The 24,747-nt window shown below is 41.1% G+C and overlaps 1 protein-coding gene across 4 annotated transcripts in view; it reads right to left on the bottom strand.

Moving 5' to 3' along the window:
- Positions 1-1,378: 1,378 nt before the first annotated feature.
- Positions 1,379-24,747, bottom strand: part of adamts10 (ADAM metallopeptidase with thrombospondin type 1 motif, 10) — a 63,041-nt gene continuing 39,672 nt past the window's right edge. For 3 of the 4 annotated variants that reach the window (XM_050055124.1, XM_050055123.1, XM_050055125.1), the window contains exons 17-27: positions 19,271-19,404; positions 16,750-16,873; positions 11,338-11,418; positions 9,848-10,011; positions 9,622-9,748; positions 8,752-8,881; positions 7,855-8,059; positions 6,892-7,068; positions 6,633-6,798; positions 5,256-5,315; positions 1,380-5,141 (exon numbers count right to left, since the gene is read on the bottom strand). In XM_050055124.1, coding sequence (XP_049911081.1) covers positions 5,032-5,141; positions 5,256-5,315; positions 6,633-6,798; positions 6,892-7,068; positions 7,855-8,059; positions 8,752-8,881; positions 9,622-9,748; positions 9,848-10,011; positions 11,338-11,418; positions 16,750-16,873; positions 19,271-19,404 — 1,478 coding nt within the window. In that variant the 3' untranslated portion in view covers positions 1,380-5,031. Of the gene's footprint in view, positions 5,142-5,255; positions 5,316-6,632; positions 6,799-6,891; positions 7,069-7,854; positions 8,060-8,751; positions 8,882-9,621; positions 9,749-9,847; positions 10,012-11,337; positions 11,419-16,749; positions 16,874-19,270; positions 19,405-24,747 lie in introns of all 4 variants that reach the window. The other variant, XM_050055126.1, reaches the window with a different exon arrangement.

Consider the following 24,747-nt stretch of genomic DNA (forward strand, 5'->3'; position numbering starts at 1 on the left):
GGAAGGACTATTATACCCAAAAGAGACAAAAAACGACTACTGCTTCCTTTGTAGGCATTTTGTGACTCTTCGTGGCTGTTTTGTGTCTCCTTGAAGTTGTTTTGCATCTCCTTGAGGTTGTTTTGCATCTCCTTGGGGTTGTTCTGCGTCTCCTTGGTTGTTTAGTGTCTCTTTGTGGTGGTTTTGCATCCTTTGAGGTTGATTTGTCCCTCTATGAGGTTGTTTTCATCTCTTTTTCTCTTGTCATCGTTTTGCGACTCTGGTTGTTTTGCATTTCTTTGTGGTCATTTTGTGTCTGTCTGGGGTCATTTTGCATCTCTTTGAGATTGATTTGTGTCAGTCTGAGGTTGTTTTCTGTCTCTCTGACGTTGTCTTTTGTGTCACTTTGAGGTTGTTTTATGTGCCTTTGAAGCTGTTTTGCCTCTCCTTTTTTTCGCACAGTGGTGGTTTTTCATTTATTTAGAGACGTTTTGCATCTGTGGTTGTTTCTGCTTTTTGTGGCCACTTTGTGTGTCTTCGAGGTTTATTTCACATCTGTTCTTAGTTGTTTTACATCCCATTTTGTGTTTCTTTGTGGTTGTTTTCATTTATTTATTTATAGTCGCTTTGCATCTTCATTGTCATTTTGTGTCTTTGTGGTTAATTTGTGTCTTTTTGGTCACTATGCATCTTGTGTCTCTTTGAGGTTGTTTGCATCTCACCTCAACTGTTCTATGTCCCATTTTCTGTTTCTCTGTGTTTTTTATTATTATTTGTGCTGTTATGTGTATTTTCTCTTTTGTGGTCATTTTTTTGTCTCTTTGTGATCATTTTGGATCTCTTCATAGTTATTTTTGATTCTCTTATAGCTGTGTTATGTCTCATTTTGTGTTTCTTTGTGGTCATTTTTCACTGATTTATAGTTTTTTTAAATTAGATTTTTATTTGGCTTTTTTGTCATTTTGCATCTTGTTTGTGCCTCATAGTCTGTTGTGCCTTTGTAGTTGTTTTGTTCTCTTTGTGGTAATCTTACATTTTGGGGAGGTTTCATTGACTTTCCAGTAATAAACGTTAACAATTACTTCATACAGAAACTCGTTCCAGGGGCCCCTGGGCCTGCACCCAGCAGGCTAGCCCTCTGGCCTCAGTCCCGCATACATTATTTAAAGGTCACATTAATGATTCAATAACTTTCTGTGGGAGACAGGGGGCAGACATGGTCTAAATCAAATAAATGTATGTCCTCATGATCATGAATACACCTTTCAGAAATTGGATGTCTCAGAAGACAAGGAGAAAATCTGTTCCATCTGTTTTTTGTGGGGTTCATCACTGATTAGTACCAAGATGTCTTTTTTGATATCACCACTAGGAGTTGCTAATTCCAAACAGTAACAAAAGGTCTTTTATGCTGCTACTTTGGAAACATTTGCAAGTTTTGGTGTTTCATTTAATGATTTTGTGTTTTGTCATGTTTAAGTTTTTGTGAAACATGTTAAACAGTGTTAGTCTTGAGATGAAGACAGTACATACAAAGGGTAAAACAGAGCATAAATCTAATATCTTTATAGACACACTTACATGCACACATACAGTAAATGAACATACACACACACATTCAACTGACCCCTTTTCATCCAATCGATGATGGACGTCTCAGCCTCATTCAGACAAAAGGAAGAAGTTGTTGCTTCTTCTTTTCCGTTAAGTCTGTCAGACCTAGAAATAGACCACTGATGATCGCAGTCTGTCTTGAAGCTGAAGTGAGCCTTTTTAGCAAACGCACAAGTTGAGGACAGAGAGTTCAAACGACCAAATCTTATTTCTTTAAATCAACAAGGCGCCATGTTTAATCAATTTAATATTTCCTTTTAAAAAGATGTACATGGGGGACAAATGGATTCATCTTCTATAGCATTGAACAACATACAGTACATGTCATGTTATAATTAGCATGTGACAAAACAAAACAACAATTACCGGTACTGTCCCTCTTATTTACTCAGATAAAACAGGCTCACTTCTCAGTGTGAACCTTTATTATAGGCACAGGCAGATACAGAAAAGAAATGCCTTCAGACACTGAAACAGAAAAATCTTTTGAAACTTTATGTGCAACTGAAAATGATACAAACTGTGTTTCAACCTGTTCAGTCCTGAAAACTGCAGGGGTGAGTTAGCTGATGGCATACAAATAAAACTGTATGAAATCTTTAAATTAAATAATGTTTGCATGCTCCACGTGGATGAATGAGCAGACGTTTTAATTTTCTGAGACCCTTCACACAATCTGATAAACCAAAAGCTGTTCAGGTGTTCAAAAAAATCAAATGTGTGTTTACTGCTGCCAAAATAGGTTATTTTTATAATCCCACAACTGTTAAGAGTGCTCGGAAATACCAATATTTTGTACATTGCCCCATCAGAAATTGTTACAGCAACTGACATAATACTAAAATTTGCATAGTGAGCTGCATTTGGGGATTTTGGAGGAATATTGGCCACTTCAACCAAGCCAGGGAGTGAAAATTAAAAGCTTAAATTATGACTGAAATTAACAAAGAAACCCAAAGAGATCGGTAATATTACAAAAGGCTCAACTCGATTTCTAAATAATTAAAAGCACAATTTGTTAAAATGATAACATTGACAACAACAGTGAACTAATAGCACCAATCCAAACCAAAGCACCACAAGAAAAAAGGAACAACATTGCAGCTAATCCCCATAAAACCAAACTGTAGCTTCTTTAACAATGAAATGATGTGACATGTAGCTGTTGTCAGCGGTGATCAGTGTGAGCGTGTGTGAAGAAAAGACTGGCCACGGCAGAGCACAGTGGACGTCACAGTGATGACTGATCTCTGAGGCAGCATTTCTAAAAGTGTTCAGGATGGAGAAACAGCTGAAACTGCATTTAAACAAAAACTGTCTCAGTGAAAAAAAAAGAAAAGAAAATCTTGAATGAAATCAGCACTAAACACATTTCGGTCAGGTGACACATTTCCTGTACAAGAGCAGGAAAGGTGTGACCTTAGGGTGACATGATCACATCACTATCTTTAAAAGGAAAAAAAGATGACACGGTTTCACACAGGTTCCAGTTCGCACACTTGAGCCAAAACATCTGTGCATAAATAAATCATTTAACTGCTGTGCTGTCCTGCGGCTAATATCTGGGTTCTTGTTTTTGAGAAAGAAAATACACTGACTTGATTTCAGGATAACTCAAATCATGTGAAAGCCATTAGACTGTGAAAGAGGCTGCTCGTAGTGATGAATTTACAGAGAATTATCACCTAAATCTACAGCTCTTCTCAACTTTATGGAGCTTTCTATTGAGTTCAAGCCCATTGTTTCACTGTCTGACCGCAACTTAACTGTTCTGAATCACTCTCACTGCTCTCATAGTGTCGTTATTGCCTGCAGCAGGCAGCCATTATCATAGAAAAAGCTCTACAAAGCAATATTACGCTACCTGCTCAGCACCAAACAGCCAACACACACAGTTGGAGATTTGAACATAAAGGCGCATCTAGCAGCTAAAGAGACAGATATTCCCCACAGGAGTTGGTGAAGACCAAAACCAAGCTAAAAGACTAGTAGACTTAATTTCAAGGTGGACTGACACACTGTCACTGCTGGATGTGTAACTAAGCAACTGTTTGCTAACAAGTTTGCCATATCAACTCAAACGGTGATATGTTGTGTTTACAACTTGTTCTGCTGCCCCCATGTGGCCACAAAAAGAGAGATGAGTTTAAATTAGCTTAATTCAGAAAAAAAAATGTTGCAGAAATCTTTTCACAGCAGCCTCAAAGAAATCAGATATTTTATGGGTGTGTAAATCCATCCTCAGATTAGCACTCCTACTATAAAATGCAGTTTGAAAGCAGTGTGGTCAGAGGTCTTCACTCCTCCTCACTGGGCCTGTTCCTGCTGGCAGAGCTGACTCAACTGTGTGTCACTCTGCTCTGAATTTCCACTCACAGTAAAAGTTACTAGCACTGTGGAATGAGTGGTAACATCTGGCAAAAATAAACCAAAAAAAAAAAAAAAAATTAACAGCAAGGCCCTGCGCTGAGGGATTGTCAGATAATGACACTGAGCCCAGCTGTTAAAAGTTCCTTTTTGAAGACTTTATGCACGAGCTGCCGCAGTCTGCAGCCACAAAATAACATCCTATAATCTGAAAATGTCCTGGCGATTCAGCACTGGATTTGCTCACATCGCTAAAGCCTCTGTGCAGCACGAAGCTCTGTTTTACTGTAGAGGTGATAACATTTAAGCAAACTAACGTAAATGGCAAGACTACGGCAGGTTCACTGCAGTGAGACATTTATAGCTTCCACAGAGACATCAAGTCAAATCACATGAAAACATAACATACACAAGTCCTCGGACTGCTGACACTCTGTGCAAATCAAACTCTGCTCATACTTCAGCTGAATAAGAGCGAGGACTTGATGGATACACTGATACGGAACGAAGCAACGGCATACAACAATGTGGTCAAGTAACAACTATTAGATAACATAGAAACAAATCTTTCATTTTATAGCATAAGATATTCCTTTTCATGGGCGAAGATATCTGGAAAATCATTTTCTTTACAAAGTGGATTTCTTTAACTAAACAAATATCACCTGTTAACATACAGGTTTAAGAGAGTACTGCGACCAGCCCTGCGGCCAAAGAGAAATATAGTAGCACCAAAATATTACAACAGAGGGATCATTAGAAAGACAGACGATGGAGCGAAGTTAATCTCTCCTCTCTCTCGGTCTCTCCAGGTTTCAGCAGCCCTCCCTCCAGTGGAATGTAAAACTCAGCTCGGCCCGGAGAGGCGTCTGGTTTGTGCTGGACTCTTGCTGGAAAATACAGGTCCCTCTTTAACAGTTACGGGACCAGGTGTCAGTCCGACACCGTCCCAGTTCGATCTCACACTCCTCTGATAGAGGGAGTGTGAGGGCTGCTGTTACGAGGCTCAGTGGGAGGGTATCAGGCTTACTGTGAGTGTGTACAGGACCCAGAGATGGGATGCTGTGAGCGTCAGTGTCCCTGGCAGGTCTTGCAGCACATTTGTCTGAAATATGGCCGGCTGCAGAACTTGAACCTGAGCACCAGGGGGCAGTAGGCCACAGTGTTCACATCTTTACACTCTGAAGGGAAGACAAACATGAAACAGCTTGGTTAGGGCATGGCGCACATGATTTTTATAGAAACAGTGCAGGATTTCAATCAAAAATACAGAGAATATTATCACTTTTATCCACCTTTATTGTTCAGACTTATACGACTTGTATGGAATGACAATAATCCTCCCGTCATTTGGCCTGTGGATTAAATGATTAATTAAATCACTTTTTGATGCTTGAGAAAATCAGAAATGCCACATTTTGTATATAAAATCTGCAAAGCAATTAAAAAAAATCTGTATGCGTATGTGCCTGCCCACAGTATAAACATACACTAATAAATGGATGTGTGCATGTATGTAGATGAATGTGTGTTTATACTTATACAGACGTTTGTTACTGACATAAAATGCAGTGAAAGTGGGTTAGGACTCCACTGGAGTTAAAAATGTTCAAACATATTACCTTGTATATAAATATTAACATCTGTTTATTATAACTTTAAACATTGAGAAAAGGCTGACTACTGAATGAGTCACTGATATGTGGTTACACACATACCTTTTACAGCAGCATTTTGGGCCACATTCAATTCATAATAATTTCACTGAATGCTTCAACATTTTTAAGGTCCAGTGTGTAGGATTTAGGGGGATATATTGGCAGAATTGAAATATAATATAATAAGTGTTTTTCTTTAAGTGTATTATCACCTGAAAATAAGAATTATACTTTCGTTACCTTAGAATGAGCCGTTTATATCTACACAGGGAGCAGGTCTTCATCTACAGTCCGTCATGTTGCACCACTATGTTTCTACAGCAGCCCAGAACTGACAAACCAAACACTGGCTCTAGACAGAACCACTTGCATTTAAGCTTTGGCCACTGTAGTTAGCAGCCCCTCCGCGACGAGCAGAATTGGAAAACATGAAACTGCTTTATTCCGTGTTTTACCATTTTAAATCAGTGGGTCTGTTTGATTTGGAGAGGAGGAGACCTCTGCAGATATTTCAGCTCCCAGTAAAAAAAACTCCTTAACATTTGGATCTTAAGTTATCAAAGAAAAGCAGGTGCTGGCTAGCGACAGATCTCTGACGAGCTGAAGAGTATTGAAGAAACCCAGATTTGTAACGTGAAACTGCTTTACATAGTGTTTTTATTAGTTTGAATCACCTCGTCTGTTTCTTGTGGAGAGGAAGAGACCTCTGCAGATAATCTGGCTCATAGTAAAAACCTCCTGAACAATAAACACTGCAAGATTTCTAACCAGGAGAAGTTAACCAGAAGAAGGAGAATCCTCACTGCTAGATGTCACGAAATCCCTCTAAACCTTACACACTGCTCCTTTAAAAAAACACAAGTTGAACAAATTAGGGGATTTTAAAATCAAATTCTTAATTTGAGCATGCCAATTTTACATTTTGTTCAAATGAACCTGTAAGTGGGAAATCTTTCTATAATGTTCTTCCTTTTAAACATTAAAAGGAGCCATGTGTAAACTTTGACCTCTGACCTTCGGGGTTGTCTGTACTGATGGGCAGACTGAGGTCACATTTGCTCTTGCATTGCTGCATGGCTGCTGGCCGCTGATGTTCCAGACACTCATTGGACGGCTGGCCGGTGTGGGTCAGACACTGCACCGAGCGCATCTCCTGACCCAGACCACACCTGGCAGAACACTAAGACATTGGGGAGTGTATTTAAGTACAAAACAGACACTGAGTTGTTTCTAAATGTCCCACCGCAACCACAAAGAGGTCCAAGACTCTTACCTCTCCCCAGGGACCCGTCACCCACTGAGGGGGAGGGCAACGCTGCAGGTTACAGCGCACCCTGGAGGTGGGTCGGCCATGTTTGGGGCACTTGGACTCTGGCAGGTTGTCACCGCTCTCGCCACTCTTACACAAGACCACACGGTGCCTATAACCAGGACCACAGCTGGGCGTACACTGCAGACAGAGTAGGAGATGAAGAAAGAGGGAGAAAAAACATCAGGCAAGAGGGCAGGGAGATGGAGGCGATGGGAGGGTGCAGCAGGGGGTCACTGCGGTCATAAGCATGCAGGAAAGAAAATGTTCTTAATCCACTCAGCAGAGGGCAGCAGCTGTATAAGAAACACAGTCAAGAGCCTGCTTAGTTCCTGTAAGTCAGCTGGACATAATTCCTTTTCTGAGTGTGCCATCACTGCACAAGACGTCAGAGAAAAGTTGAACACTGCAGCACTTCTGACACCATTTAATTTGGTTTCAATTCATTCTAAACTGTGAGAACAGATTTTAGCTCCAGGAACAAAGTGGGGTATGAGAAGATGGACTTTTCAGGCCTGTTATAGTTAAAGAACACAATAAAAAGGCTTAAAGGTATAATTTACATGTCTGCAAAGACATAAAAGATGCCCTTAAACTCCCACAGACTTCTCAAACTGAGGGTCCGAATTGAAAACAGGTCAGGGGATTCCCACATGACAAGTGTAACAATATGTATTCATGACTGCAACAACATGTTCAGCGTGATGTATTTGTCTGCTCCGTGCCTCTGTTGTGTATTTCATGGTTAAGGTTCTCTTACTTTCTCCTGGCAGATGTTTGGGTTTCTTAGGTTCAACTGGAAAATAAACTATTGCTTCATCTGACAGGAATTCTGCAGAAAACGCAAGTATTGGTTGAAATTCAGCCACGAGCTGATGAAAAAACAAAAACCACATGCATGATGGGAGACCTCTGACGTCGGCCTACCTCTGACCAGTCCAGGGCCAGCCACTCAGGGGGGCAGCTGTGGTTGCTGCAGGGCTCAGTGAGAGAAGGACGTGAGGATGTACAGGCTGAGTCGTCCAGGACCTTCTCCTCTGTCACGGAGAGCCTCCTTTTACATAACACGTCCCGTGTTCGCAGGCCGCCGTTACAGCTGCGGCTGCACTCCGACCACTCTCCTGTCCACCAGCTGGAGGCAGAGAAGAGATTCACTCATTTGCATCGCATTATATAGTGTGGAGACACTGCAGAAGGAGGTTATACCGTGCAAACAGAAATCACAGGTAGGAAGAGTGGTGCACATACTAAGAAAAGCTCACCAACACAGTACAAATACACAGACAGCATTACATTTACACAAAGTGCATAGGTGCAGCAAAAAGTTGATAAGACTACAAAGACTACAATTTAGGATGAATAAATGCAAATATGCTAAAAGATAAATTATACAGTATGTACAAAAATAAGATTAAAAATGTGTCTTTTTATAGTTATGACTATCAAAGTGTTATTATAGAACGAAACCTGAACAGTCACTTTACGGTTTTGCCTAAACTATGTCCATCCAAACATCGTTTTACTGTCAGTATAATGGTGTGTCATCAGACAGGGACAACAAGCAACTTCTCTAAAACTGCAAACTTAAACAGACATAAGCACAAATATCAAAACACTAAATTTTATTTAGAAGTAAAGAGTCGTTTAAAGGCTGACATGGAGATAGTAAGTATAGATGGAAGGAATAAGTGTGATAAAAAGCTAAATGAGATAATAAAAATAATGCACACACACACACACACACACACACACACACACACACTATACATTATTAGATATTTATATTCTACATGAAGAAAATCTTATCAACAAGAGACAACTCACGATGGGGAGCAGGGCTCAGTATTGCAGGATCTCCTCTTCTCTTTGGGTTTGCTCTTCTTGTCACAGAAGTGGTTGTAGACGACTGAATGATCTGCCTGCTTCCTGCACACCACCTGCTGGGTCTGCACACCTGACCACAGGTGAGACGACATAAGACATCATGTTTCATTCTGTTGGTTGTTTTGAACCCCGTTTACACATTCAAATATTCAAATATTCAAATCCGCTACTACATCTATTTAATGGCAGTTTATCAAACAACTGTTAAAAAAGCAATGCATACACTTAAATACGACATCTCTGACTTCCAGCAGGCACCCCTCATCCACAGCAGCTATATTTTACACATGCGGCTAGCGCTAGATAACACAGCTAATTATTTCAGGAAAAAGATTTAATAAAAGAACAAAAGTAAACCCATTCTTAAGAACTACCACCACCGCTCTAAATGTTCACCCGCCACGTTCACATCCTCCACTCAACATTTTAAGTGAAAGGATTTATTTCTCAGCGGACAAAATGAGCTCTTATCACATAAAGCAGCATGAAGCATTGACTTCCAAAGGCTAGAAAGGAAAAGGGAGATTGGCTAAGTGTGATATTTTCAAGGTCTCACAGTCTGTGAACTGTTGAAACACCTCAACATGGACTCCACAAAACACTCCAGACAATGGACAATGGGAAAAAACTCAAATGACGCCTGGCACTCTGAGGTGAAGTTTTTTAACTCAAAACATTCGGGGCGCTCCTGCAAAAACATGAGGTGCCAAGCAAAGCAAAAACAGTAAGCAAAACACTCTCACTGTTCACTATAACAAAAAGACTTCCCTGGCTGCTGAAAACACTCAGGCGCTTTGAGTGAGTATCTACCTCCAGCGCAGAGAGCTGAGCAGCGTGACCAGGAGATGTAGTGCCAGGCAAACCCAGTCAGAGGTTCCCTGTTCAGTGGAGGGTTGAAGCGATAGTGGATCCCTGGGTTCTCCTCCCTCACCAGCACCTGAACATACAAACAACCAAACATTTAATTCTACCTGATGGTGAAACTTCTTGTACGTGTTTTTTAAAGGCCTGTTTTGAGGTTTCTTTCCACCCTCACCATGACAATCAGGGTTATGTTTGTTGGCCCCAGAGCTTCAAGAGTTTCTGGTCCGTCAGTGGGTCGCCTGTAGTGGAAGGTGGTGCCGGCAACGTCGAACCTGCGTGGAGTGTCAATGGTCAGCTTCCCATTGATAAAGTACTGGTCCCCTTTACTCTTCAGGACTGGGACACAGAGAAGGAGAAAGACGTTTAGGGAAGAAAGTAAAGTACTAGGAAGAATTGCATGTCACTTAGTGCATCTGAAGCATCACCACAAGAAGCATCCTGGAGCAGAGTGCATTAAAATTCACTGACACTTTAGGACATTATCTATTTGTTGTGTCAAGTGTCAAGATATGTCATTTGTTGCGTAGCTGCCCATCTGCAGTTGCCTGGCCGTTCACATCATAACCGCATGACTGCGGTAAGCAAGCAATCCCACTTGTTTGCTCTTTTCTCATCACACGTAGAGCCCTGTCTGTCTGCTTGTTTGTGTGTGTGTGTGTGTGTGTGTGTCCCCGCTCATCTTCTCAATCTGTTTTGACACAACTGACAAATATGTGGGAGCATGAATGCATATTTTATCATTTATCATAATCAGATCATATACATCATGTCAAATATCTTTTTTTATTGTTCATAATAGATTATCAGTATGTTTTTATTCCAGATTTACTCTGGGTTGCGGAAAAAATACACCAGACGCCAAAGCTATCAGTGCGGATTGTGAGCTGGCTGCAGAGCTCAGGTCCACAGTGCTTCCAGTGTGAATCGCCAAACTGGTTAACATGGGTGCTGAATGAAAGCGGGCAGCACTCCACAGGAAATCGAGACAGGTATGGTTGCAACCACATTTCGTTTAAAGCCTAAAGTGCACCTAACAGCAGTACAAGACATACCCACCAATGCGATGGTTCTTTGAACCCTGTGACAACACAGCGTTGTAATGAATAAACATGGGGCTACATGTAGCAATAATCCACTTTATTCATGTATTTTATTAACTATACATTAAGACTGAGAATGGTGGGCGAGTCATGTAGCTGCTCCAGGCGCAGCTTGACTTATTCGGGAAAATTGGCATGCTTTGCAGTGCTTCTGTGTTCAGTGTGAACCCGATGTCAGAGTTGGATGAGAAGATCAATATTAGCTTTGTCTCAAAGACAGTTCTGTGAAGTATTTAGGCTACTGTAGCTAGCATAAACACTGAGCACAGGTGAAACGGTTATCCTGCATCTAAACTTAGTAACTGTCTTAGTTACATGTTGCATTAAGCAAGACCCTGAAGCCGAAGCAGCTATATGGCATTCAGCTGATATCAGTAACACCAGTGCTAAAGAGTCATTCAGGTGTAGAAAAGGCCTCTTGAATGCAGATTATTCCGAATATTCGATGAGAGGTCAGGACATTCAAACAGGCACATCCTATTCTTTTTTATAAAATAAAAATCATAAAAAGAAACAACACATCTGGCGTTCACAGTAGACATGAGCTTGAATACAATCTTACCAAGGTAGTTGAGGGAGATGTTGAGTTCTTGTATGTGGATAAATACGGATCCTTTGGGAATTCTGACCACTTCTTCATAACCTGAGACACACAAAGTCAAAAAATAAAGCAAGGTTAAGGAGGTTTATTCACTGGGGGGTCGCTGAGAGTGATGCATAAGTAGTGTTTAGCTCTGTGGGACACCGATGGACTAAGCAGAGGCTTCGGATTCCAGCTGCATTCCTGGGCAGCCGGCCTCAGCTGCTCGGCTCTTTGCTAGAGAGCGAGAACTGAGCCAAGAGCCGGCTTCTGCTCTCTTCTTCTCTCCATTCCCGCCATCTGTTTTGGTCTCTTGTCCTCTTTCTTTTTACGCTCATCTCACCTCCGCTCTGCTTCTCTCAGCTCTGCTCTGCTGTCCAGCCACTGCAGCCCTGTAAATAACTTCAGCCTCACTAGAGGAAGAGGGAATGAAAAAAAATGGAGGAATTAAATAATTCCTTCCAGCGTTTTGACCACAAGAGGAAAGGAGAGGTTTGGCTCGTGACCTCTGCGTGGAGTGCTGTGAGGTGGGACTGACCCTGCTCTGGGTTTCTAGATGGAGGCGTTGAAGATTAGAGGGACAGAGATTGAGGTTTTTGCCTCAGAGACAAACACAGGGAGAGCAAATGCGCAAGAAAAGTGTGTTGCTATGTTAACAATCAGAATCCTGTGTGGTAAACAGAGAGGAGGAGCGGTAAACCTTCAGTAACCCCTCACCGCCTACCAGATCTACAGGCTGGACAGATGGAAATAGACTTTGAGAGACATTATCACATCTAAGCTGAGAGCACAGGGCACTGATTAAATAAAGCAGTATCTTTAAAAAACTTGCACTTTTCTGGGATGTAAAGAACTCTGTTTGTCATTCATGTCATCTCTTTCCCCTGTTTTACAGTGTAGGTTCAATGGTTTGGCTTAATCCTAGACCATATTTAAATCACTTGAACAGTGCTGGCGAGAGACTTTAGGAGTTCAGAGAAATCCAAAGCTTGTTATAGACATGACTAAGTGATTCTGCCAGTCATAAATCTTTCTGTGTCCAGAATAAGCCTCCGGTCCTGGCTGTGGAGTTTAAGTTTGGTTAGAGATGAGACTGCAGTTGTGACTAATGCCTACCATACCCTTGAAAACTTTGACAAGACTTTGAAAATACTTTTAATTACTTTAATTTTATTTACTTTTTATTGACATACATCTAGACAGTGTGTGTTTTTAGTCACACACGATAAGATTTTGCAAACACTTGCAGGGTTAGGATTTGCAAGACTAGATTGCTTTTGAGGTTATTTCCCATCCTGCTCCTGCTGGAAAATATTTAGCCAAACTCCCTTTAAGAGTTGTAACATATTCACAAGTCCTTATGTATCTGCAAAACTCTAGAAACACAAGATAAACGGCATCATATGTTGACAGTATTCTTGTAAATTCAGCATCAATATATAGGCGGCAAGGTGATGCAGTGGTTAGCACTGTCACCTCACAGTCGACTCTAAATTGGCCATAGGTGTGAATGTGAGTGTGAATGGTTGTCTGTCTCTATGTGTCAACCCTGCAATAGTCCGGTGACCTGTCCAGGGTGTACCCTGCTGCTCGCCCAATGTCAGTTAGGATAGGCTACAGCCCACACGCGACCCCCAACAGGATAAGATCCACAAAAACAAACTGTATTTGTGTACAAACTTTACATTTTGGATTTTGCCGCATCAACTTGCTACCAGCCTCCGTAGGTTAGCTTTACGATTTTAGTGGGAGGAGACCATGGAAATGAGAGGCAAACCTTTTCAAAAATTTAAATTTCTCACTTGAATAAGTGCCGGTTGGTGCATCAGATACAAGCCGGAATAAACACAGGCTCTTGTTCACAACTCCACCAGTTTATCCTTCCTTTCCACAGAACAAGAGAATTGTTACTTGTTCATGTTCTTGCGATTCCCCAGAGTCTCCTCCATGTTAATGGTCTACCTGGTTTGCCGCTAGAAAGAGCCCAGCTATTGAATGCTTACAATGTTCATGTCATTAAAAATGATTTTGCTCGAACGTCAAGACAAGAAAAAGACTGACTTAAGACAGCTCTGACTGAGTTTTATGGCCACCTTACACCAAATGATCAAGATCAAGGGAGCACACAAATTGAAGTACAACTCTCATGACCTGATTCCAACATTTGAAATTTGTATGCGCCAGAAAAATCATTTGAAAACTGGTTTGGTATAAGGCCGGCATAAGTCAACTAAGTTTAGACTTTTAGGACTTGTAGTGTGTGGCAAACTCAGATTTCTTAATCTTTATTGGCAAAATGTTAATTAAATGACCAAAGGTATGCGAACGCTACCCTCTACGTACCTTAAACCCTGACTTCAACCACATCTGACACCTCTGGGATGTATTGGAGTACCGTCTGAGAGCCGAACCTTATCCCCCAATATCAGAGCCCAACATCACTAATGCTCCTGTGGCTGAATGGGAGCAAATCCCGGCAGCCGAGTTCCAAAATCTTGAGAAAAACCTTCCCACAAGCTGTTAGAGCAGAACATTAATACCCATGGTTTTGGAATGATGCGTTCAGCAATCACATATGTTAAGTAATGTTCAGTGTCCACAGACTTTAGAGCAGAGAGTGCACATTTTGGCAACACAACCAAACAGATGCATATCTTAAGTGGGGGTGAAAAAAAAAATTCTATAAATGACATTATTTATATTTTCTTGCATTGGTGACAAACCACTGCAATGCATGCTGGGACTGCAGCTCTTTAAAAGGAGCACTCCACTGTTTTTACACAAAAGACCATTTATTTGTCACTACTCAACCTGTGCAAACAGATGCAAACTGTCTACTGTGGCTTTGGAGGGAGGTTTCCAAATATTTCTTAAAAATGAGGAGATATCCCTGATGATGGTGCGAGAGTTGGAGGCTACACAGTTAAACACAAATCCTGTGTCACAAACTGCAGGCATGGAGTTAGAGAGATGTTCTAGCTGTTTAATGGAAATTGTAGGAGCCAGCATGTTTAGAGTTTGACCCAATAGGAAATAAAAGGCACGGAAGTCTCAACTTCCGCAACATTGCTTTTGAAAATTCTTTTAATGGCTCTCTTGCAACTCTTTCAACTTTATGATAGTCACCGGGGCACCCATTTAATAATGCAGACACCATACCCCAGATCACAAAACACACAGCTAAACAACCTACACTTCAACTTCAGCCGTACTGACAGATTTTTTAGGCCGACGGTAATGTCAGATATTTTGAGGGTAGTTGAGACCTCAGCTGGGGTTGACAGGCTGGCCTGGTCACTGTGGTAAAGAGCGCGGCTGCTTGCTTAGGGTGCGTCCGCTTGAGGAATCCTGGAAGGGGGTGAGTGGTGTTGACAGTTGGGTGAGAAACTCTGAAGTTGGTGTTGCGGGGAGAAATGTGACCCAGAATAGATCCAAAAGCAGCTGGACCTCAAGCCACACTGGTCGGACCTCACCTAAATCTGTCTGCCACGTGTCCCTGGGTGGCTGGTGGATAAATATATGTATGTATATACAGCATATGGTATGTATATGCGTATATTTATTTATGCTTCCTTATGTGCTAACAGTTTTTCAAGAAATTTCTTATTAGAGATCATGGGTTGGGCCTGGAACAGTTGATAATGTGCATATTTATGTAAATTGCCTGTGTTGACTCATATAATTGGTCATTTATATATTGTATAAGATACTAGCATTATCTTAATTCAAAAATGTGTGAACCTTTATGTATAGGCCCAAACCCGTGTCACACAACCTCCACTTTGTAGACCCTGCTGGCCCTAACACTGTCTAAATCCTGCTTGCCTTACAGCTGCATTTGACACTTGTCAAATCTCAATCAACTCACTGATCGCGTTGGAATAAGCAGCTTGGCTCTTGAGTGGTTTAAGTCTCTCTGATAGGCATTGTTCTAGATGTTTTGTCATTTGAACCACAAACAATATCCAGAGAATCAAGTCCTGACTGTGTCTGGGGTTTTTTGTTCTCACCTACTGGAAATACTCCCTTTGGTTTAGGCAAGGGGTAGCGCTAGGGTAAAGCTTGCAGTAACATAGATTACATCGTGGTCTCAGGGCCGGTTTGTAATCTGGTCCCTGAGTCCTGCCATTTTCTTGAACTTGACTGGCAATTTCGGCTTTAGCCCTTACGACATATGTTCCTGTATCTCGTCATCTCTCTAGTTATACATTTTCATTGGCGTAATGACCCTTCTTGTTCACCTTTGGATGTTTGTTTTCTTCTGGTTTCACATGTGCCTCATGATAGAAATGTCATCAACATGCCCACTTGCTTGCTGTGAATTCTACGGACAGTGACCTGCTCTGTTCACACATGGGCTCAACTGGACATAACTCAGAATTTGTACTAGGGAGCTGGCAGGGTAAAGTACGTTTAATGTCCGATCCAGCAGATTTAGACATTTGAATTCGGACATACCAGTCCTCCTGGTAATGTCTAAATAACGGGGATTCTGTTAAACTTGGTAGGTTAATTTCCTTGTCTGCAAAACTTACTTGCAGTGTACCTCAAGGGCCGATTCTGGGCCATATATTTTTCTCTATGTGCATGTTTCCCCTCGGTCATGTCATTAGTAGACATACTGCTGCATTTGTATGCAGATGACACGCAATTATATCTTCCTGTCAACCCTATACAAAGCCCATATTGACGGACTAATAAACTTACAAGGCTCTCCATTGAGGTTTTAAAGGACTACCTGGAATTCATTGACGTTGTAATATAACATAATAACAAAAGATGTGTCCCCTGTGGTCCTGAAAAACTGCTTAATGCAGACACTATGATGGATAAGACTAGTGAATATTACTATCTGTAATGCCAACTTTAAATCTGGGCTGGATCAACTCTCAGCTGTTGAATATACACACCATTTATCTCTAAGCACAGCAGGTGCTGAAATAAATGATTCTCCTGCAGCTACGTGGAGTTTTGTTGGCTTTATCAAATAAATAACTGTAACAGTATGCTGCTGTGGACAGAGTTTGCATGTGAACAGACAATTATATGATACATTCTGAATGTCTGGGGTATCCTAACTCACATTACAAGGCAGCCTTCCAAGATGCATTCACAGGCCAGAGTATCAGAATCCAAACGTTGCATGTGCACATTTTTGGGACAACTGAACAATTACTGTATGTTGCATAACTTCTCATGGTAAATGCCTCACATAAATCTAATCTGATTCTCAAGAGAGCAAAGATTGCTCCAAATCCACTTTAAACCGCTCTTCCCTCCCTGCCAATTAAATCATCTTCATCCATATGTCTAGAAACATCTGCTGCAGCAGCTCTCGAAAAAAAATTAATGAGATGACTGGTGCACTGGTGCTTGAGTGTTTTAGTTCTATACCTCCTTCAGGCAGTGAGTCATTGAAGAGTCCCTCCACAGACACACAGCGGCTCCCGTCACCCCCGCAGACTCGGCAGCGGTCCTCGCGAACGTCCGAACCGAGGACTCGATCACAGCCAACGTGCTGTGAGAAGGGAGAAACGAGTGAGCTGCAGGGTCACTCAGGGTCAGGGGGCACAGTCAGTAAGTCGAGAGGTGTCAGAGGCTGGGCTAAGGGATTACCTCTAATGTCTTCCAGACCACTTTTCCAAAACACAGAAGTATCAGATGGTAAGTCCAGATGTGTTTTCTGATCCTGTGCAGACATAATGCTCTTAGGTTGCTAAACTCATAGCTGTCGACATAAATAAGTTTCATGATGAGCGAAGCAGGTGGTTTTACTCAAACTCTTTAACAGCGAACCTAAACAAGAGAGTAGAGAACGAATGGCAACTGCTCTCAGTCGCATATATTCATGTGGCAGTTGCTTATTGTAGAGGGGGATAATGAGGCTTAGGTTTATTATTACTTTTACACTGATTAGATCACAGTTCAAAAACTAAATGCACAAAAGGGTGAAACTTGATTCACCTCATGGTTATCTGGTGGCTTTATAATGTAGGTAGTGGTGAGTTATTAAAGGTTAAACTAGCAGGATGCCTCTTGTGTCTACATGCGGACAGTGTTTCCCAGAGCTCATTGGAGCCAATAGAAGACAAAGGGAGAAACAGCACATTGCAGCTGTAAAAATTGATTCTCACACTTCTCAACTTTTAACAATTATGTCTGCATTTGGCTTAGCATTTGGCTTGGTATTGACCTCAGCATTAACATCTATGTCAGCACCATCCCCACCTTTACCCATTCTGTCTCTCCATCCACCAGCTGCAATGCCATTTGCACATTATGCATATTTTGTGCATCATTGTTTAGGCTGTTTTGTCTGGATTAGGCTAAAGATGATAATATAATTTCCTGAGTAATATTTTGAGTAATAGTTTTTCTTAGGTGGAGTTGGCCAAAGTAAATATTTTGCAATCAAAAACACCACATTATCATTTCACTTCTGAGCGTAGTGATCTCATAGAAATCTGTTAACTGCACTTATGAGCTCTCCTTCACTCGCAGAGTGTCTAGAGGTTTAGTAACAGGTTCAGTCCAGGAGCTGACTACATCTTAAAACTGCAGTGCATATTGTGCAACACTATTTTCCTAGTAAATCTTTCCCTCTATATTTTGTCCAAGAGATCCAGGAAAAAGGGGCTCTGACAGATGAGCCTTTTGTCTGCACGGCGTGTTGTACTGAACTGCACCACTAGTGCCCATGTCCTATTTCTACCTCCCAAACCCTCTAATCCTCTCCTTCTGTTTCACCCCTCTCCTCAGTGTCAGACTCCAATCTCAGAACTGTAACCAGCATGAAAACAAGAGAGGGTCATTTTTCCAAAGTGTGTTTGAAGTGTTATATGTTCATAAAAAATATAAGAGGTGAGAGGAGGAGGGAGGGAGAAGCTCTGACTGGATTGCAGACAGAAAAGTTGCAGGAAAAAGAAAGTGAAAGAGAAAAAAAGGAGGGACATAGAGAGAAAAAGCAAGAGTCAGAGAGGGAAAAAGAAAAAGAGAGAGAGATAATAAGAGCACAGTGAATGAGAGCCTGCCTGCAGTGCAGACAGACTAACAGCTGAGCTGGAGGGTCACTGAGTTCCTCCGGAGCAGAACAGTGCAGAGGGAAAAACAGAGGAGAGGTGCAGGAGGAGAGAACAGTGAGGAGATGTTGATAAACAAAATCTTCTTTTTTGGATGAGTGCAGCCTCCCTCCGCTCCTCGGCCTATCTAACCTCTGAGACACTGAAAATAAGGCGAGATCACGGGGGGTAAGAGACAGGAAAGGGAGAACAGAAAAATAAAATCTTTTGGCTCTTTACCAGGCAACCACAAAATAACAAGCTGAATATCCTCAAGTTTTTTTCTTCTGTCCTCACATCTTTTTCTCCCCTGTCCAAAGCTTCAACTTACTTTCTGGAGAAGAGCAACATCCAAAACAAACAAGTGGAACGAACAGCAGATTGGGAATCAACACCATCCACATAAGCTGTGCACTATTAACATTAGCTTTTTTTTTTTTTACTGGTTTATGTCCTTTGACAAATAGGCCATGTGGGTGTCAAAATGGGTTCCAGGAACCTGTTGGAGCTCCAGGTGGTCTCCACTTCAAAATGAGCAGCAGTTAGATGTTTTGTTTTCATTAACAGCCGAGATTAAGAGAGTAATCAGTAATGGGAATCTAAGATCGCTGCCAAAGTTAAGACAGTTTCTCAGTTAAGCAGCTGATTGTGATGATCGTCAGCAGTCAGTGTGTAAACTAGACTGTGGCGGCTGTCCAGAGTCTAGAGGGCGAGTATAAACAGTATTATCTCAGTCTTGTGTTGATCCTCCGTCCTCACATGCAGACGTCTAATGGCTCTAATGTATTTCAATCAAATGGGTGCTTACAAACACACACACACACACACACACACACAAAGAAAGGTCTTAATCTCACCTTACACTCTCCGTTTACACACACATCCAGAGAGTCATCTCGGCAAAGTGTGCCGTCAACCACAGCTGGAGCACGCTCTGTGTAGAAGTTGTATCCTTCTGCCAGGCAGTTGAGAGAACAGGATTTCACCCCACCTAGACGTGCGCGCCCGCACACACACACACACACACACAGGGAGCACAGCATACAGTATCAATATACCTGATCTATCAACATTACAGCACACAAACATGGATAACAATACATTCAAGCCTGGCTGCATGCACAACCCCAAATGTAAGTAGGCATACATTACACAGCACATGTACTATATGTCTACACAAATCTAAACTTTAAATACAAATGTACACAGTCACAAATGATGAATGAAAAATAGAGGGACACATGTCACCCTCAAGGTCTTCCAATAAAAACATTTTGCTCTATGTAGTTTTCTTTTGTATTGATTTACTGAACTTAGTGACAAACAGCAACGGCATTTCTCCGATGCTGTAAAACACCATAAAAATTAGATAGTGTGATTAAAGGTCCAAAACAGAGAATGGAGGGGATGTGAGACTGTTTCATTAACTTATTTTTCCAAGGTCATGCTTGAACTTTAAAGTCAACATAGAAGAGACTCCCTTCAAGAAAACAGGTAGTTTTGACTGTTACATGTAAATGATAACTTACAATATATTTGAAAGACCCAAACAGTCTCGCTGGTGCTGTTATTGCTGACAGGCACACTGGGAACTGGCAGGTGGGTCTTCCAGCTCCAGTGTATTAATTTGCATTCGTCATGGTGACTTACTCACACGCCAATCCGTTTGTTGCTCTAACCTGTGTTTCATATGAGAGGCCTAAAAATATGCATCCATATCTCATAATTTATCAGACTTTGATCTTCTGCCAGCCTCCCTGAGTCTAGTGGTATTTGTTTATTGTAAAAGTTCTAGGCTATTTAACTGCTCTGTATCAATACAAGCAGAGGATTTTAATACAAAGTGGTAACCACTGTATGTGGATGTATGAATGGGTCAGACCTGTGCACCACTGGATTTGAAATGCACCTTAATGAACTGGAGCTTTAGTGCTTTGATACCTGCTATGAAACATGACCCTCATCCATTCATAATGCCTTGTCCTTCAAGTGTCATAAGTAAAACTGTACTCTACACAGAGAGTTATATTGTAAAGTAACTTAATACTTAAATATGACGGTAACTACTAACATGCCCAACACTGAACATTAGTATATGGGCTTTGTTTCCCTGATGCAGCTCAAACAAGATCTTTGCCCACTAAATGTCATGAAAAGGGATCAAGAGGCTTTTGAGAAATCTCTCCAAGAACTGAAATTTCATCAGCATGTTAGCTTGTGGCCAGTATTCTGCAGTCTGAGCTAACGTAATAGGCCCCACACTGTGCTGAATTTGAATGCGGATTCAATAGTCACTGAGACAGCAATCAAAACCCCTGCAGGGAAACTTTACACTTTTAAACACTTGTTTTATGATCGAAGGACCACTGACACTGATGTATATAAATCTACTTCAGACGGTTGTTTTGTTGGTGCTTGTGGTAAACAGTGGTATGAGTCACATCGACATATGTGGCTAGTCTTTCACACATAATCTGCTGAATGCATCATGTCCTCATGAGGGGTGCAAAGAGGGAAGGCAGGGTGAGAGAGCAAAGAGTCTGCGGGGGAGTAGGAAATGTTTTTCAGTGCTGACAATAAGAGAACAAGCAGCTGAATGTGTTTAGGTCCTTGCCTCCCTCAAACACACACACATGGATAAAACTACAAAATTAGTGAATGTATGCTTACTCACAGGCAGAGCACTAACAATGAGTAAGTATAACGAGAAACTGACAGAAGCTAGGGCTTATTTTGTCTACCCTTTTAACACAATGTCAAAGAGCCACTATAGAGCAAAAGAAAATATTAGAGAATGAAAGAAACAAACAAAAAAAAGTAAAAAAATGTTGCTCAAATTGGCTTAGTCTCGGCTTAGCTGCATCGAAATTCATCTTTACACACGTACATACAATCATCCACACAAACACCAAACCAATGCATATACGCATCCATATATACGCCCACCCATATATACATTGTTATATACTGTACATACATACATATACATACATATGCACACATTTACACTTATATATACACACACATACATATGTGCATATACACGCACACATCCATAGACAAGACAGATTAACACTTAAACTGTAATTCCTGTTTGTTTTACCAAGTTGCTGGTGCACAATTTATAATTTTAAAAATAAAAAAAATAAGTAACTTTAATTGAGTAAATTTGTATCTTTATAGTTATTACATTTTGTTTTGCAAGGTTAGGAGAGCAATGTTTAAGTCAAGCCTGATGTTACCTTCGATTCCAGTCTCTTTCACACAGTGAGGCATGGAGCTCATTAATTAAACACCGTTATCTGATCGGAACTGTATCTGCCGATACCCAAAGCCAAGGTAATGGTATCAGGACCGACATATTCAAATTCATATTCAAGTTATTTTTGCCAACCAACAGCTCAAAATGGAAATATATTTCCCAATTTCCTATCATATAAGAAACATTTATCATCAAAGTAGTTGCCAATTTATGGACTAATCTTTTTAGCCCTTTAGTTGTGTATGTGTTCAGTATCTAGTGGCTGCACTGGTGCGTGTTGTAAGTAGTGATGCAAGTGATGTCTAAATACACTGTGACAAAGAAAATCCAGAAATACACACAGTTGTAAAAACACATACGGTATGTATGTATGATGTCTGCCTGCATAACTATACCACTATTGCTTTAACTGTTCACTACCATCACACACACACACACACACACACACACACACACACACACACACACACACACACACACAGAGTTGCTAGAGGTCTTCTCCAGCCAAGTGGTATATATCCTTCATTCATCTGAGCAGCTGCCAACAGCTCCACTATTTGAGTGGCTGCTGACATCAGTCTGGGCAGTGTTTGTTTGTGCTGGCAGCACTGAAGCAGGTACAGTATGTACTGGGAAGAAGAGAAAAAGAGAGAGAGAGAGAAAGAGAGTATGTACTGGCACGGCCTGCAGACGATAAAGTGGTCAGACCACGGAAAACTACAATTCCCATGGTGCCTAGCTTTGGCAGGGCAATCGTAGCTTGCAGAAGTGTGTATGTGTATTGTAGCTTGCAGGGTGTGTTGTATGGAGTGTGAAGGTTAAATGTGAAGGCTGTTGGACTAAGAGCAGCAATGTGAAGCAGCTTGTTTGTTAAAAAAAAAAGCAGCTTAAACGACAGACCTGTTTTAATGAACTGTCCTTGGCTGCCTGAGCTGAGGCAAAAAGGCTGCCTCTGTTCTCAGCGTCAGAGAGAGAGAGATTGCATAATGGTGAACTAAATAAAGTTGGAAAAGGAGAGAGCAGAGCAATGAGGACAAAGGTAAGAGAGCAAGCAGACGAAAAAGAAGCTGTCCTCCCTGAGTTTGAGGGTAAAAGTGAAAGGAGGCAAAGCTGAAATGAGAATTTGAGGAGGGTGAGAGGGCTGCAGAGGACAGGGAAGGGGCTGGGCGGTGTGATCTGGCCTTAACGCAGGGCAGAGTCTATGGCACCGTTCCTATTTTAACAGCTGCAAGGGATTTCCATTGTAAAATCAGCTGACTTGATGAAAGGAGCACTTGTTGCCTGAAGTTGGAACTGGCTGGCTGGCCATCTCTGTAAGCCATTATGTTATTGGAGGGCTAGATTAAAGGCAGTTATGTCGTTGAAGCTATTTATCTTTCACGTCCAGCGTAGTGCTCATCAGGAGCAAGGAATTCTCGCAAGGCATTGTGGGAATGCATGGCTCTCTGCAGCCAGCATCTGCAGGCCAGACAGAAGGGAATCTGCCCCTCCAATTCACTTTCTCCTCTCTCTCTCTACACAAACACACACACACACACACACACACACACACACACACACACACACACACACACACAAACACACACACGCTACTCTCCGTCTCCTGACTTCTGTTCGTCTCCTGTCATCAGCTCTTGGCTCAAATCTCTCGGTCCTATTCATCTTTAATATTCTCCACTATTCTTCTAAATCAGCCTGTAGCTTTGTCTGTTCTTTCAAGAAAATGTTGGCAAACAAGTGGAACAGAAATGATATGTTACAGTACATTATCACAGCATCACAGAAGATGTAAATTTGTTTTTATAGGAATACAACTTTTCTTTAACTTGCAGTGTGTGTGTTTTTTTTTTAATTTGTTTGTAAACCTGCAGGTGTGCTGATGAAACTATCTTTTACCTAATACTGTAATTCAGTGGAATAGCGGGAGTCCTGGTGGCCTGGGGATTTAAGATGCTGCCCATGTACTTGCCAACATATCCTCATGCAACAATTTTTATGACACTAATGAATGAGCGCTCCACGAATTAGGTTGTCACATTGAGTACTTCACATAAAGTCATATAAATTATGTTTAGTAAAGTTCAGTAAGTAGGTTAAATTTAGGAAAGTAAAGTTACATAGGCTAGGTTTAGATAAGTAAAGTTATGTAGTTTGGGTTTAGACACAAATTTACGTAGGTTAGGTTAAGGAAAGTAAAGTTGCGTAGGTTGGGTTTGGACACGTAGAGTTACGTAGGTTGGGTTTACACATGTAAAGTTATATAAATGTAATGTTATGTAGGTTGGGTTTAGACACATAAAGTTACGTAGGTTGGGTTTAGACACGTAAAGTTACGCAGGTTGGGTTTACACATGTAAAGTTACGTAGGCTGGGTTTAGACACGTAAAGTTACGTAGGTTGGGTTTAGACACGTAAAGTTACGCAGGTTGGGTTTACACATGTAAAGTTACACAGGTTGGGTTTACACATGTAAAGTTGCATAGGTTGGGTTTAGACACGTAAAGTTACGTAGGTTGGGTTTACACACGTAAAGTTACGTAGGTTAGGTTTAGGAAAGTATTATTACGTAGGTTAGGCTTAGGAAAGTAAAGTTACGCAGGTTAGGTTTAGACAGGTAAAGTTACGTAGGTTAAACTTTGGAAAGTTAAGTTATGTAGGTTAGGTTTAGAAAAGAAAAGTTACATACGTCAAGTTTAAACAAGAAAAGTTACATTGGTTAGGCTTAGGAAAGTAAAGTACGTAGGTTAGGTTTAGACACGTAAAATCATGTAGGTAAGGTTTAGACACGATAAGTTACATAAGTTAAGTTTATTAAAGTAAGTAAAGTAAAAGTAAAATAATCTGCTTTTTCGGGTCGACAGGGGACTTAAGTTCCATGTCATCACTCCTCTCTCTCCCCTAATTTACTGTCGCTTCTTAATTGTTGTTATCAAAGAAAATGCCTGTAGTTTTTACTACAATCTAAAAATACTCCATCAAGTGTATGTCCTGCTAAGTTGTATTACTGTATAGCAATTAGTAACTACAACCAAAACTGTGTAAATGATTAACAAAAGTGAAACACATTATGCA

The sequence above is a fragment of the Epinephelus moara genome, chromosome 10 (genome assembly GCF_006386435.1).
Source record: "Epinephelus moara isolate mb chromosome 10, YSFRI_EMoa_1.0, whole genome shotgun sequence".
Classification (NCBI taxonomy): Eukaryota; Metazoa; Chordata; class Actinopteri; order Perciformes; family Serranidae; genus Epinephelus; species Epinephelus moara.